The sequence below is a fragment of the Siniperca chuatsi genome, linkage group LG24 (genome assembly GCF_020085105.1).
Source record: "Siniperca chuatsi isolate FFG_IHB_CAS linkage group LG24, ASM2008510v1, whole genome shotgun sequence".
Classification (NCBI taxonomy): domain Eukaryota; kingdom Metazoa; phylum Chordata; class Actinopteri; order Centrarchiformes; family Sinipercidae; genus Siniperca; species Siniperca chuatsi.
Genome location: NC_058065.1, coordinates 4,424,056 through 4,440,444, shown reverse-complemented (window position 1 = coordinate 4,440,444; position 16,389 = coordinate 4,424,056). Strand labels below are relative to the sequence as shown.

General features: G+C 40.1%; 1 protein-coding gene across 2 annotated transcripts in view; it reads right to left on the bottom strand.

The window, feature by feature from the left end:
• Positions 1 to 16,389, bottom strand: part of LOC122872371 (activin receptor type-2A-like) — a 45,397-nt gene that overhangs the window by 6,331 nt on the left and 22,677 nt on the right. Inside the window, exons 4-11 of one of the 2 annotated variants that reach the window (XM_044188535.1) lie at positions 15,201 to 15,355; positions 9,787 to 9,810; positions 5,658 to 5,801; positions 5,167 to 5,310; positions 1,717 to 1,862; positions 1,456 to 1,570; positions 556 to 694; positions 307 to 437 (exon numbers count right to left, since the gene is read on the bottom strand). In XM_044188535.1, coding sequence (XP_044044470.1) covers positions 307 to 437; positions 556 to 694; positions 1,456 to 1,570; positions 1,717 to 1,862; positions 5,167 to 5,310; positions 5,658 to 5,801; positions 9,787 to 9,810; positions 15,201 to 15,355 — 998 coding nt within the window. The remainder of the gene's footprint in view (positions 1 to 306; positions 438 to 555; positions 695 to 1,455; positions 1,571 to 1,716; positions 1,863 to 5,166; positions 5,311 to 5,657; positions 5,802 to 9,786; positions 9,811 to 15,200; positions 15,356 to 16,389) is intronic. The other variant, XM_044188536.1, reaches the window with a different exon arrangement.

Here is a 16,389-nt window from a genome sequence, read left to right as displayed (position 1 = left end):
GCAGATCAACATTGAGCTGATGATCCCTTTTGTTTGGTTTGGGATTTAAAAGGTGAGAATCTAACTACATCTGATTATTTGCCTCAAAATTAAACTAATGTGGTAAACAGCGTTAAAAACTTAACAAAAAAAGAGACCATATTTAAGGTTTTCTACTACATTTTAGACGTTCAATAAAGCCTTTTTCAGACTTATTTGACATTTAATATGGTACAACAAGTTGAGTAAATCAAGCCAGTGACCATCCAGTTAAAGAACAGTCCCTTAACAACTCAACAACAACAAAACGTTATTCTTATTGCTCACCGCATGTTTCTGCCAGCAGTCTCGAAGGCAGGGCCTCAGTTTCTTATGAACGACGACGTCCTGCATGTCCTCCAGAGACGGATGCTGACCCACCTCCTCCTCAAACGGGAGCATGTACTCATCCACTGGGCCTGTTAACACACAGCCACATGTCTTTAATTAAAATGTATCTGGAGTAACATAACACAGTGTGCAGACATCAAACCACACTGGATACAACAAATTGACTGCAGTGTTATCCTGCCTCACCGTCAGCGGCGGTGCATCGCGCCGCGAGCTCCCAGAGGACGAGGCCGAAGGCATACATGTCGATACGCAGGAAGGAGTCGCGCTGGAAGTTGATGGCGCCCTCCAGGACTTCGGGAGCCATGTAGCGCCGCGTTCCCACCTACAGGTTCAAAGGGAACCGTTCAAGAGGTCAAAGGTAAGCATCAGGACAGAAAAATGAACAGAAAATCAAGCACAAGCAGCGAGGAAGAAGAAAGTCATGACATCTCACAGAAGGGCTGAGACGACGAAAAGTGATGCTTGTCATCGAGGGGTGTTGTTGCTTAGTTGGCAGATACATCAAACCAAAACAGTCAGTTCAAATGACATGATTTCAGCATGGTTTTTTTTTACCATTAAAAACATTCAAATAAAAGCGAAGTTGTCTCAGTTTGGCTCTCTTTGACTTAAAACTCGGGGTTCACTTAAACAAAACAGATGAGATTAAATTGTGGGGATTAAACTGTGTCTGTATCATACAGGGATCTGTAAACTGATCCCTGTATGATACAGAACTGATACACTGGGCATGGCTTAAATCTGTTATCAACTTCAGATGTTTAAACACTATTTAGAAATATTTTCCAGACCTTCGAGGCCTATGCAAGAACAGAACGAAAGAAGTCCCCATTACTAAATTTTTGGCCCACACTGCCACCCATAGGCGCTGTCAGGTATTTTCACAAATTAATATTGATAATGGTGACTCAGTAACATTCCCCGCAGTACACAGGACTCCAATCAAAAAAGGTGCCACCATTACAACCACTTTTATTTGTTTGTTGGTTTGAGAAGCCAGTTTCCAACCTAAAAAAAGGCAGGAAATACGGTGAAAGAGGTGGATGAGTAGTTAATATTTTACCCTTTAACTGTAAACTGTACCTGTCCATGTGTGTCTCCTGCTGATTTTCCCGCTTCAAACTGCAGGGCAAGGCCAAAGTCAGCTATGCAGGCTGTCAGGTTATTCTTCAACAGCACATTCTTACTCTTAATGTCCCTAAGACACAAAAAGAAACAAGGAAAATAGCTTCAGTCTAACTGATCACTGAGTGTAGAACTCCTGTAGCCAAAATCAAAGCATGTCAAAATGCTCCCAATGTCTTGATAAAAGCTGATAAATTCCCAGGTATTTCGACAGCGTACCTGTGAGCGATGGAGGGCTTGTGTCCGTCCTTGTGTCCCGGGATGTCTTCATGGAGGTAGGCCAGGCCGCGGGCTGCTGTCTGAGTGATGTGGCAGAGCTCATTCCACGACACCACGTTGGCCTTCAGGTAGTCTGTCAGCGAGCCCTGGGGAAAGACAGGGAGAGAAAAGATGTGTTTACATAGAGAAAGAGGAATAGATGTCAGACATCTGAGTTTCCGGTCCATTTTCCTTATAGACATTTTCAATAAGCCTGGTAGGTTTTAAAGTGCTAAGAATAGAATCAAAGATCTAGCAGTAGAAGCATAAAATAAAATAAGGGGGGGTTCAAAACATCACAAATCCATTTTGGCAAACAAACAAACTACATTTCATCTGTCAACAGTTTAATAATGTTTGGGGCGCCCTTGTGGCAAAAGCCGTCATCTCTCTGCTATCGCTTTTTAACGGAGCTATAGCCAAAATAGCAGGCTATTACAGCCAAAAAAGTCATTAAGAAAAAAGAATGCTTTACCTATTTAGAAAGTAAAGCTCTTAAATAAAAAGGATTAAACAAATTAAAAAAGACCAAAGACCCGAAATAATATTTTCTATATTTATTAAATAAAACTAAATAGTTTTTTTCACTGTGAAATTACGTACTCAATGCATGTAGAAATGTGGGTGGTGTCAAGAAAGTGATTCGACAATAATACCAAATAACTGCAAGAATAAATAATGCTTGATAATAGTATAGTGATGGCTGGAGCAGGCAATGTTTCCATGGTAACAGCAATATCCCTAATGGATGGAAATTCACTAAAGCTTGTTGGTAGTATTGTATTGTCTTTCACAAGGGACTGCAATAAAATAATCATAATAATGGCTTCTACAGGAACAGATATCCAAGTTTTGCTTGATTGTACAATTCAATATTGAAACTTTAAGCATAATTATCACAGCGGAAAAAAAGGGAAGTGACGTCTGGAGCTTCATAAATAAAATTTACTACCTACTGGGTGTCCTCTTAAAACCACAGTGAAGTCCTTTGGTCACCTCTGTCACCAAGCCAACTTCCTGCACATTTATTGTTCGTGGTGAATAATAAGAGCTCTGATAAATGCTGTTCATTTATCTGCTTGTTGTTGTGGTGTTTAATCACTGTTCCTTAATCTCCATTTATCAAGGGAAGGATTGCTGAGCACATAGGCTCTTTATCAGCATAGACCTGCTTAAATTTCCAGATAGTTTTTGCACTATTTTACTTTGCAGAGATACATCTTTCATTACCGGACAGCGGCCAAAAAATTCTTTGTATGTATGGCTGCTGAGCATCATTAGATACTGGTCACATTTGAAGACATGCGTTAATATAAATATTACAGTAAAGAAAAAAGAAATATAATGGGAGATTTGGCTCCAAAGAAGAAATTTATGGCCAAGATTTCAACCCTAATGTTGAAGCTGCATCTGTTTCATTCCTTATCCTTTATACAACATCTCTGTTCTTACATAATGCATGTCAATATGATACAAGGTCACTTCTGGCAGGCCAAAGACAGACGTAGTTGCCAGAGTGACCACTAGAGGGCAGACAGCTCCAACAGATGTAGAAAAAAAATCAAATCTGATCAGTTCAAGTTGTCCTGTTTTTGGAGAAATGCTTTCCAGTGTGTGTGTGTTTGTACCTGGGTTCATTCAGTATTTTCAATGTGGTGTTAATTTCTGTTAAATTGTGAAAATGACCAATCAGACAATATACCATTGTAAGACACTCATTGATAGATGCAGTATTAATATCTATGCACTGTCCAAGATATGAAAAGATTAAAATACAGGGAGTTTTGGAGGAGCTTGTATCCTTGAAAAGCAAGCCACTGCATGCTACCAATACTACAAATCTCATAAAGCTGCTTAGATGCATCAAACATCAAGGCATAAATCAGCTGTCAAGGAAACGCTGAACTCTGCAATCACTGCTCCAGCTGTTACACAAGCTAAGGTTCAGTCCAAACTGAGGTGGCCAACACTTTGACACCTGCTCTCAAATTCTGGCAGGAAGGAAAAGCCTTTTGTAGTTTAAAGTTTAAGTTATGTATCCTTGAAAGACTTCACTACAAAATAATTACAGTGCATGCTTGACAAGGCACTAAAACTTCTGATATATTGCTGGTAGTATGACCTTTTCTAAAACTCCTTTAAAAACATGTTTCTTCAATGTTATTTCTATTTGGAGAGCTTCTACAAATCAGAGTACGACTTGTAAAGCTGCAGCAGGGTTAAGTGGCTTACTAAGAGTTGTACTGTTGGGTTAAAGCCTCACTGCCACACCCACAACCTTTAATTTTTCAATCTTTTTTCACCCAGTGTTGGTTTCTTAAGCACAGTGATTCAAATTCTTGGCTTGGCTGGGAAATTCAAGCAAGTGAAGCGTACGGGAATCACTCTCCACTTTGTCGGTAATGACCCTCAAAACACAGAGGCACTCAAAGCCCCAAATGCTACAAAGACTGTGGTTGAGAGGGTGAGTGAAGCACAACGGGGCTAACAAACCTCAAGCACACCTTCTCTGGATAAGCAAGGCTTAAAAAAGAAAAAACAGCATGAAGTATATCGTAATTATGGATTAACTCTTAAGGCACCAAACAGAATCAATACAATGTGGAGGTTTCATGCATGTTTTCCCTTTCCTAGAGTTTACAACTCTGTTAGCTGCCTGCCCTGGAGGTTTTTAGATCTTACAGATATCATCATAGATTATAGCTTATCTGTACAATAAGCATGAGACGATACTAAGACCACTATAATACTGTGGACACAAACAACCTGGTTAGTAGTGGCAAATCAGAGAAAGTAGTAAACAGTAAAACGGGCGTTTACATGCAGCTGGTCAGTAATCAGATTTCTCTAATAGCATAGTTTGGTCTTTTGGACTTGTGACACTTTTTTCTTAGGATGTGAATGTGTCTGAATTTTACAAATAACCGACTGTTCAGCTGTGTATTTATTTGTCTTGGTTTCCGATAGACATTAGATTAAATTATTTTGGATGCAAGGATGCACCACTAACTGCTTTGTTGTTACACTGATACTTTCCCTGTCTAATGTCTGTCAGCTGCAGAAAGTGTTGAGTTAAAGCTAGCTTAGCTTAGCTTGTCAGGTTTAAACCAAGCTTATTAACTGTTTTAAAAATCACATTTTGGTTCGTTTTTTAACACTTCTTAAATCAGTTAATTAGCTTTAGTTGCATGTACAGGTGAAAAGGATGCAGGCGTCTATTTAAAATCTGAGTAATCTAAAACCTTCAGAACACAATCTATGTGAGTAAAGCCTTTACCAGAGTTAATATTCTTCAAAATATTAGCTACTACCTTAACCTCATGTTATAAAACAAAAGGTGAATCAACAAAAAAAAAAGAAGAATAAATTCAGCAGTTTGCTGGTGGTATATCTCCATCCCCGATAGCGCACCTTGTCGTGGTAGGCGGTGATGAGCCACAGCTCCAGGTCCAGGTTGTTGTTCCTCTTCTCCACGCCGATAAAGTGGAGGATGCTGTCGTGCTTCATGCCGCTCACGCTGTAGATCTCATACTCGTTCTGCCAAGACAGCTTGTCCTGGAAGAGAGCAGAGAGACAGGTACAGATGTTATTGCTGTTATCAAGCCATCTAATTAACAAAAGCATCAAATATAGCTTGTAGAAGAAAAGTAAGGTGGTGTCAAGTAGTGTTGGAAATGATTAAATATAAAACAAAGTTTGAAATAAGGAAAAAGTGCTACTTTATGTGAGCAACAAGCTCATCTTTTTTTCTCTTTTATGTTGCGATGCCTCATTGCTTTTTACGTTCTTTATTAAATCTTTGAGCTTTCTGTTTGTCTTTACTTGATTGTTTAAACACTTTAAAGACTAATTTATCTACACACTCCACGAAAGGGGTCAGAAGTCAACACCCAGTATAATACCTGAATCGGGAAGATTTTAACGGCCACGTATTCGTTCAGCAGCTGGGCCTTCCACACACATCCAAAGCGCCCCCTGGCTTTCACCTCGATCAGCTGCAGCGGTTTGTGTCCCAAAACGGGGGACGGGGGTGAGGGCCCTGGATCCTGTAGAGAGAGGGCAAAGAAAAAAAGACGGAGAGGACAGTGTTATTCTTTATTCTTTTTTTTTTTGCGGGGCATTAAAATAGCATTGGCTTACACTGAAGGTGACCGGGCTTTTGGCTCAGCATTAACGTGCCTGAGGAGCTTAGGCCAGCAGAATCACTATCATCTTCACATCTTAAATCACATCTTACAAATTACATTTATAGACTCACTTTTATGTGATGATGCTCTCCTATAATTTTTTGCCAACATGCTGTTTTTAGCCCCTTTCTTTATCTTTTATGTTGTGGTGCCTCATTGCTTTTTTTGACTTGCTTTTTTTATTTTATGGGTCTGTTGTTTCCTTTATTTGATTGAAGCACTTTGGAAAGTCTGGTCTAGGAAGTGCTCCATGTTTAAGTTTAGTATTATTATTACTGCAAAGTTTTTTGGCAGTGAGGACACAGCATACCAAGTAGGGTTTGGATTTATTAATTTCAAATTCAATTAAACCTCTCAGGGCTGCATTTGCTTGGATTTACAGAAGCGGGTTTGTAACTGGAAATTTGCCAGTTTGAATCCAATGAGCTGCTAAGGAAAAGTGGGGAAAGATCTAAAACCTTGACTGCCACTGAGCAAGGCACATAAAGAACAGACGAGCCTTCAACATGAATGAATATGAAGCAGGGCCGATTCAAATGAATAAATGGTTCAATAAATGGTCTAACCCTGGCAGGTCAAACCTCATGCATGCGCTGTGTGTTCATGCTAATCCCATATAAACAAGTGAAAGCAAGGAAGCAAAGTGTTCCAAATCTAAAGTAGGTTAAACACAGCTGGTGATCGGGATTAAGCTGATCACTTTCACATGTGACTTTACAGAGAAGGACAGAGGGCGAGCGAGCACAGAGAGACAGAGAGAGAGGGGGGGTGGGGGGTTAAAAAGAAGCATGCAGTGAGGGAGTCACATTTCCAAAAGGATAGAAGGTAGAGGAGAAAGAGTAGCACATGACTGATGGCCTTTGATGAAACCAGATATGCTGCTGTAAAATCTCGACTTCACTTCTATGCCTCTGTATCGCTGCTGTCAGTAAAAAGAAAAAGCGTTCCCCCTACAACGCCGCCAATGTTCATGTTTTTACTTGAACTGAAGGCTTACAAGGTGCTTGATAAGCTGGAGCAAGTTTCAAGACCCTGAGGCCCACAGGATCCACTCAAACATCGTGACAATATATCAAAAGTGCTCGTCAATCCGAGTCTGTTTTTCTAACTTCCCATAAAATGTCCCCCTTTTGTGTTACAAGGTTTGCTACCGATACGAGTGACAGAGAATATTTAATAGATGGAAACAACACTTACACCAATGACTTCTCTTTGCTTGTGTGAGGCATAAAAAAGGTACATTTCAGCACACACAGGTTGACTCTGCTCAATTTACTGTGGAGGTTATGGCACCCAACTTCTCTTAAAGACAAACACCGGGGAAATCTTCCCACTGTGAAAAATGAGCTAAAGCCCAGAAGCATTTAACTGCATGAGCAGTAAAACAGAGAGAAGTGGCTTCAGCTTTTACCGCCTGTCTTGACAAGATTATTGTGGCTACAGAAGCAAACTGTATATCATTTAATAGCGTTTATGGGTTTGATTTTTATCGATTTTAAATTTTAGGCCTGGTCATGAACTTTTGCCTTTAGTTCACACAAAAAGAAGGTACTACTGCTTGACTGAAAATCGAAAAGTGTCTTAGATGCAGAGATTTTATCTTTTAATCTGATTCTCCTTATATTAAAAAAAAAGAAAAAGAAAAAGAAAAATCAATAAATTCAGTAAGTTCTTGATTTATACCTGCTGGTACACCATGCTGTTGTCCAGGAAGGACAAAATTATAGGATTTTGATCCCTTGATTTTTCATCTAACGCCACCATCAGGTTATTAGCAAATATTAGCTTGCTAACACGCTAACCTGAGATGGTGATATTAGCATGTTAGCATTGTCTTTTTGAGCATGTTAGAATGCTGAAGTTAGTACAGCCTCACAGAGCGGCTAGCATGGCTGTAGACTCTTAGTCTTGTAAGTACCTAATACCTAATTTATATGGTATTATTTGCTCCTGAAATGACCAAATTGCTCCTCAGGGATAATGATATTTCATCCAGTCAAATCCATTATTGAGTGGAAGTTGTAGTAGTACACATTACTGTAGTAGCAGCTACAGATGTCTACCTATTTAACAAGAAGCTTTGTAAGTATAAAAAGGAAAAACTATTTTCTGTTTTTTTTGGATGAAATATGGAGCAGAGTGTCAGTGTCTTTCACTAGCTCCCTGGCAGTGCAAGGGGTAATGGAGGATTCGAGTGGGAACTGGTGTGTTTACTTAAAGCCTTCTCCCTCTAACACAGAGCTGCGAGGCAGACCTGCTGTCTCTACGCGCTGCTTTCACACCGAATGCCAGCCAAATGACGGGGGAAATTACCCTCGATGGTGTTGAGGTTGGATTACTGAGCAGCCCAAACGGTCCCAAGTTGGCACCTTGAAAAACATCTTCAAGAACACATTGTACTAACCAAAATAACAAATCTATAGTTTCACAGAAATGTTTTTCTACATCTGTTTTCAATGCTGTTTTGTATATGTGAGAATATACGCTGTGGTCCTTTCAATGAAGAGGAGAAAGGAGGTTGAGTTGAATTAAAAACTATCTGGTGCCTAAATTTTTCTTACTTTTCTTTTTTCTAGCCCCATTTCTAGTTTCAACTACCATCCACACGGCATCCACACAGCAAACAAGTTAGTGCAGGACTCTATTCTTTCGTTGCGTCTGCACTGTTTCTGGAAAGTCTTGTCTGTCTTCCGGGCTCTGGCCTGACGTGGCGGCCCGGCCCAGCCAGGACTCCCCCGGGAGTCACTGAATCCCTTGTCCGATCACAGGGCGCCGTGGCCTCAAACGGGGGCGCATTACACTTAGTCAGCAGACCACAGGAAACAGGAAAACAGAATCTGCTGCTTCACGCCGTTCTTCCCAACCCTAAACCATCTCCCATGGCCTAATCAGGTTACACCATCATCTATTACATCAGAACAGGTCCATTAGGTCTGGTTTGGTTTGTCCTGGGTTTAGGTGCAGATAAGTATACGTAGACATAACAGAATCCAAATGCCAAGTTTGATTTTTAGGCATAAAAAAAACAATGGGCAGTTATTCTGGACTTAAGCCCCCAAAACTCATATCGTAAGGTTATATCTTGACCTTAAAAAAAGAGCTAACCAAGAAGCCTGGACCGACAATAAGCCAGGGTGTAAACTCTCTCAGACAGTCTGGGTTTTATTTAGTGAGCTACCTACTCTTTTTTACATTAGGACTTTCAGTAATATCTGCAGCCATACTTCTACTCCAGTGTGATAAATTTTGAGCCAAAGTACATTTGCAAAGGCTTATGCTCCTCTTGTACTTAAGTAATTTACACTCTGACTTGAAAAATGTTCCAGGTAAGTGGAAATTTTCCTACTTATGCAAAATGTATCTGTACTCCTCCTCAGTCTGCATATAAGATGGAAAAGCATGGTGCAGTTTCAGTTTCAAACACTTCTGCTCTGTCTCTCTGCATGGAAAACGTGGTGAGCCATAGGTCTAGCAGATACCATTCTGGAAACTGGGTCACATCACACACAATACGTTACATAAACATTACAGGTGGACATTCATACAAAAAAGGGGGCTGCATTCGGTGCCATTTTGGCTACTTTCCTTCCATGCACAATACATTTTCAGCAGGGAACACAAAAGAAATCCATCCATGCAGTAAACCCAGGCAGAAAAAACAAACAAAAAAAACCAAAAAACAGACAAGAATGTGTTACGAACCGAGTAAACAAAAAGCTGTCGAAAAAGCAAAGAGAAGAACAAAATGGTGGTCTGAGATTGAGGTGGAGAATTCATACCAAGCTCTGAACCCAAAAAAGGGGGGGAACTAATAGTGTTTCAACTTCAATTGAACTGCTCTTACCTCCACCATAATGTGAAAGGCGTGCTTGTTGAAAAGGAACATGAGAAGCAAACAGAGAAATTATTTTCTGTTAGTGGATGAAATAGAGGCAGATAAAAGTTAGGGGATGATGGGTCGTCCTTCAACAACCTTTTGTTCCCCCTCGTACTCCAGATCAGGGCTTCAAAAGCTATGGTTTGAGACACGTGACGGGCCACAGGTCTGTTTGTGGTGTCTGTAATCCCACATCCCATTATAGAAGGTGTTAATAAGCACGGCACCAAAGGCAAGATGGTACATTTTAGGAACTTAAATGATGCTCGTAAGCAGAGCAACTGAAAATGGATTGAACAATGTGTAAAAGGAACAAAAACATTGTTCTGAGATCACATTGAAACCAAACAAACATAAATGCAAAGTTCAGAGCATCAGCACCCTGATGACAGATGCATGAAAGTGTTCTAATGTATCCACAAAAGACACAAAAATGTTGGGTTAAGAAAGTGAATAAACGCCCTTCGGCTGAGGAGATTAATGCTCAGATGAAAAATATGTCTTTCTCAACAAGAGCTGGGTAATGTTTCGCCTTTTTTATTTATTTTTTGCTAGTGTGGATACAATACCCGAGTTTCAGTACCAATACCCAAATATAAAATTTTTTGATACCATTGAGAAATATAAAAATGTTTTTCCATAAAATCCTTTTACATATAACATAAGATGCTAGAAGCTCAAGGCAATATTTCAATTAAAATCAGGAACTATCTAATATAAAGATTAAAGTGGTATCGGCCGAGAAGTTTTTAAGTTTGATGCACAGCCGTATGGAAGACAAATAAATGTTAGATGAAGAAGGCAAATTAAAGTCCCTCGCTGAGGAGATTTAAAGCATAACGCTGGATGTAAAAAAAACAACCCCAAACACAAAAAAGTAGGTCATTCTCAACCTGCTCACAGTTCACTCTGTAACGTATAGATTTCACTGGTATTTCACATGGCAACACATGTGCAGAACAGCTGCAGTTGTCCAGCAAAGAGAAAATAAGAGGCGGTGAAGCAACAATCAAGTCAAAATCACAACTGCGCCAAAAATCTATGCTGTCATATAATTTTAATTTCTTTAACAACACGTGCCAAAATCCTTCTCAAAGTGTTGAGAAATGCATGATTTGGGGGGCTTTCCAGAATATTTGGAGTCCACTGGCCTTTTAGGAGTTCTTTGGAAAGCTGCACCCAGACAAACAAGATGTAAGTAGCTCCATAATAAAGCAATTGATGAGATTTTGGTCAGAATCAATCTGCGAGATGGATAGAAATAAGAAAATAGGGTCCAGGTCGAAAAATGGCCAGACTTATGTTTAAGTGCTCCAGGCCTCTCCGTGTGAAAGCTGTGGGTCTGTGTACTCAGACAGAATCAATTCCAGTTTGCCTCCACTTCGCACTGTGGTGTGAATAATGGAGGCTTGGTGGCAAATATGCAGTCCATGATGGACCACAATTATGAAATAATGACAGTGTGCAATTAAGTTACTTTGCCGCATATAATTTCCCTGCATTTCACACTAAATTTAATCTTTTTAACGGTTGTAGAGTCTACAAAATAAGTATGTGTGCGAGAAAATCATCAAACGTGCATTTTTCTGATGTGATAAACCCGTGTTCTTCTTTATGAACTCCACCCTGTACACCCACCTCCAGCCTGGCCCAATGTAAAGCTGACAACTATATGTCAAAGTACAGCAGGAGCTCTCACTAGGTTGGTTTTCTTTCAGTCTCTCTTTCTTTCTTCAGTGCTTTGCATCGTAAAATTAGAGAGCAGAGCCGTGATAATGAATCCATTAATGATCATTACGTAGGAACAATTACTTTTGCATCATAAAGACTGCATGTGTCATTACATTGCAAAGAAAATAATGGCAGCAACTCTATGTATTTTTTCTTTGATTGACTATAAACTCCTTCACAGCAGAGAAAGATGAGACCAAATTCAATGTAGGAAACGTGCAAAACAGTATGAGAAGTTTGGGGGTGATAGATTTCTATGTATGTGGTTGTGTCTGTGCTTCTAAATCTACACTTGTAATTATGTTTCTATTTATCTTTATCTTATCTATAAATTCTTTTTGAATTTCACAATTCAGTCCTTTAGCTTATCACGCTATTGCTAATTTCCACTCTGTGCGACAGTAGCTTCAGCTGCTGGATCGGAAACATGAAAAACAGCTAGTATTAAGAAGTTCAAGGTTCAGTGTCATAGTATCCTGAAAAAAATTTAAATAAAAAGGTAAGTAAATCAGAAATCAGCATTGTGTATATATTACGTCTTTGTCTGTGGCTCTGTTCAGACTGCAGCTGCTTGTTTATGACATAATCACATTCCTACTCCTTTTAATTACAGATTTAGATTAAATGTGCGCAGTGTAATGCAGAGCTCTGCCCATTTTAAGACCCAGCATTGTAGATGGCAAATGGATGTTAGAGTACAGGGGGAAAAATCGTCAATTACTACCAACACCTATGATGAACAACTATAATGACTTCCCATACACACAGGACGCTTTAAAATCTAACTAGCAACAGGTGTGGGCAATTTGTTACTGTCACATTAAAAATACATGACTAAGTACAGCGCATTATGCTCTGATGAATGCAGTATAGTACAGAAATAAGCATGATAAAGCATAAATGAAAGTCCAGTCTACTGGACTAAATCCATAAAATATTTTCTGTTGTTGAAGTTTCACGGAGTTGCTGAAAGTTGATATGAAACATAATGACAGAGTCTTTCATGCAACTGATGTCTCCTTCAAAAATATAGACAAATTATTTAAATTTCATCTGACAAAGTGTTTTAGCTGTGCTAACACGGTGAATTGCAAAAAGCTGTCTACAATTTGTTAAGTGCCTTAGGACAACACTTGCATAGAGAGTGACTTAAAGGAATAGTTCGGCATTTTGTGAAATACACTTATTTGTTTTCTTGCCAAGAGTTAAGATGAGAAGGTCGATACCACTCTCATGTCAGTGAGTTAAGCATGGGATTGGTTTTGATGGCCTAATTCAGTAACCTGTGGTGGAACAGACGGGGGTTGCGGTGTGTTTTTACTCTCAACAGTGCAAGAATTGCTAGAAGCTGTCCTCGATGACTTTGCAAGAGTGAGCTGTTTAGGTGATTCTCGGAGTCACCTCTGCTTTTTTTAATACAGCCTGTGGTGCAACACAGAAACACATTCTTCAACAACAACCCCCAAAAAAGAAGATAGAAATAAATCCCTCCACATCTCCCCTCCCGCTGCATCCAACTCTGTCCTCTCGGTGGCTGTTCTCCATCTTCTACACTGAAAAACCTGGTTTAATCAATTACAAAACAAGCGAAGGACCCCAGAACAACTTCACGTGTATCAGATAGTGATTGCAAATATGTCTGTTTGTTTTAGCCTCCTTCGGGTAGCAGGCAGGCTGCACTATCTCCTTCCAGTAAAGCGTATGATATGACTAAATACGTTCCTGTATGAGTGACCTCCTTTCCTTCTCCTGTCCTTGTACACCTACTCATTCATGCATTAATACACTTCTGCATGCACACGCACACATGATTACACACATCTGGCATGACTTCATTTGTTCCATCCTGGCTATTTCATTTCATTTTCTTGCCCTTGTGATTTTATGAATATTTTAGCTGTTTGTTTTTTTTTTTCCACTGTGTCATCATTAGTTATCTGATCCACTCTTCTGTGGTCGTGATCTTGTTTTGTTTTATGTTGTTTATTTATTCATTCATCTGTTTCCAGGTAAGATGTTTCATACGCCTCTTAGCAGTGTTGTTTTTCCAAGGCACATTGGATAGCATTTGTTTACTGATTGCACTGTGTCATTGTCTTTTATCTATTCCCTGCTATGCTTTAACACTGTGCAAATACAATAACTAAGTTGAGAGAATTGCATGTCTCTCCTCTCTCCCTCCCCCGCACTCCCCACCCACCCACCACCACCATCCTCTAAGGCAGAGCTGCGAGCGTCTCTGTGTTTAGTTTTGTTTGCCTATATAAAGCCTCATCAATAATGCAGAGGCCCCTGACTCCTCTTCCATACGGTGGAAGCTCTGCATGGGTTTTCTTTTTCCCCTGCTGCCGAGCAGCAGAGAATTTAGCTCTGCTGCTGTCGGGTTAAAACCACCTCAGAATCATAAAAAAATAAATGAATCAGGAATTTGGAAAAACAGCCTTATTCTCAGTCCTACAAGAAAGGAGATTTGAGAAATGTTTAAAAAGGTTTACAAAGGTGATGAAACCGGCCAATTCAAGTGAAGACATGAAAATGATCAAAAGTGTATACGTGAGGTTTCTCCAACTAAGCAGTTATGGAAAAAGCATGGCAGACCACGAAAAGAAGAAATGACTGTGTGAATAAGCGAGGAGTAATGAAAGGTGAACACAATCAGATGTGGATCAAAACTCTATTTTGCCAACAATTATTTCAACCTAAACAGCCCAATATGCACACAATTTTAAATATTAATTTAAACACTTTTGTGTGATTATATCTGACACAACATGAACCATCCCAATTACAGTCATCACCAGACACTTTAGTCCGGTGAGTTAAAAGCAAGTCTGAGAAGTGTTTGCTCAGAAAGAACGAGAAACAGACTGAACCATGGCTCTTTTTATCCTTCTATACAACTTTTGAAAGAAGAAACTGAAAAAGCAATTATCCCAACGTAAACTCTCCGCACAGTGTGTCTGTTCCGGCTGACCGTAGCTCTGTCCCTCTGCTGCACGGGGCAGGAAAGGCCAAGGCTGTTTCAGCCCACTGACAAACTAGAGAAACTAGATGAGTGGTGAAGCTGAAGGTTGGTTAAATAGAGAAGGCAGAGCACAGTGTATTTACTGTATCCCATTGTAAACTTCAAACAATACAAGAGTCTTCTTTTTACAGGAGCAACTAATGAGCACTGACTCACGTAGGAAATAAATAACAAAATCAACCAAAGATGAGTCCGACATTTTCTGCAAAAAATTGTGAGATTTTTAACCTGCTTGTGGTACGAGCATTCTGTGCATACTGCATTTTACAGGGCTAACTTTGAACGATCGTGGTTATTCCTATGTTTATTTCCAAGCTTTTGTGTTTGCAGTATGTGTTTCCAGGAAATAAATCATTTTCCACGTGGGAACTGCCGCGTTTTACATTTCCCCTTTGTTTGCAATTAACAGATGAAGTGGAACGCGATGGCCACCGTGGCTGAATAGACAAAAAGAGAAACTCTAACTGCATTAACAGCAACTTTGAAGAAAGAGGACACCACAGTCCCTGCCACACAGTTTGATTGACAGGTGACCTCTGGAAATGCACTACATTTGTTATGGACCGAAGATGAAAACAACAAGTGATCAAGTTGCTAAAAAGTTTTTAACCCTGGAAGGACTTACATGTGTGGGGACAAGGGCAGCTGGGTAGGCCAGTTTGTGATGTCTCCACATCCAGAAGGAGAAGAGGACGACGGCGGCCAGGCCTATGATGGGAACCAGCGAGTAAAGCAGAGTGCTGAAGAGCTGGGGCTTCTGGGAAAATGGGTTGGAGGTGGCTGTGGGGAGAGAAAGAGAGAGGATAGTGGAAAGAAGAAGAAAAATGAACATGGTAGGACTTTATGACTGGCTTATTTTATTTTCATAGAAACAAAAATAAAGCAATATCATTTCAAAAGTCATGGACATTGTCAAGGAGAAAACCGAAAGGAAAAGGCAAAAACAAAAACAGGATGCCACATTGACATTGTGCTTCATCATCTCTAAGTGCGGCACTAACCCTGCTTACAGCTTACTGCTACTGTGCTTAGGGATCATATCAATGCACGCAAACACACACACACACACGCACACGCGCAGCAGGATTAGCAAATCCATCTCGTGACATAACGTAATCCGCCTGCCAAAAATAACAGAGCTCTGAACTGTGTCCGACCCCTGCAGGAGTCGCTGGGTGACGCCTGCTGGCTCAGCCTGTCCTCCCATCACAAGGTGTGACAGTCTGATTCGGCAGTGCTGTCAAAGCGTCGGCGCTCGGATGCCGACCGCCACTGCTGTCCTCAGGGTGGTGGTGAAAAAACGGTGGGAAAAAATGGGTAGGGGCCGATGGGGTTGCACCAGCTGCATCATGGGACTCTCAGGGCATTTGATTGTGAAATGTTCTTCTCTACAGCAGGTTTCAGAAACTCAAATTTAAAAAGGAATACAAAGAGACAGACTGGCCTGTTGGACAATTTAGCTGTAAAGTGATAAGTGCAAGGACACCAGAATTGCCATTGGATGGTGAATGCACACAAACTACTATGTGCTGGTAAAGGCAGTGACATATTTTTGCATTAGGCATTCACTATATTGAGTGATAGCAGGCACTGTGCTAACTCTTATAGATTATTTGGATTGATAGCAGGTTCAGTGCTTTTGGCCTACTACATTTTACTATCGAATAATGCTAACGCATTAGCAAATATAAATATATTAATTTTAAGGCTTCATGCTTACACTTTTGGCAGTGGTTGACAATGATATGGATTTAACTGCAGCATTTTCACTGGATTTTACAAAATCAGACAATTTTAATATTTTTCTTTAATCG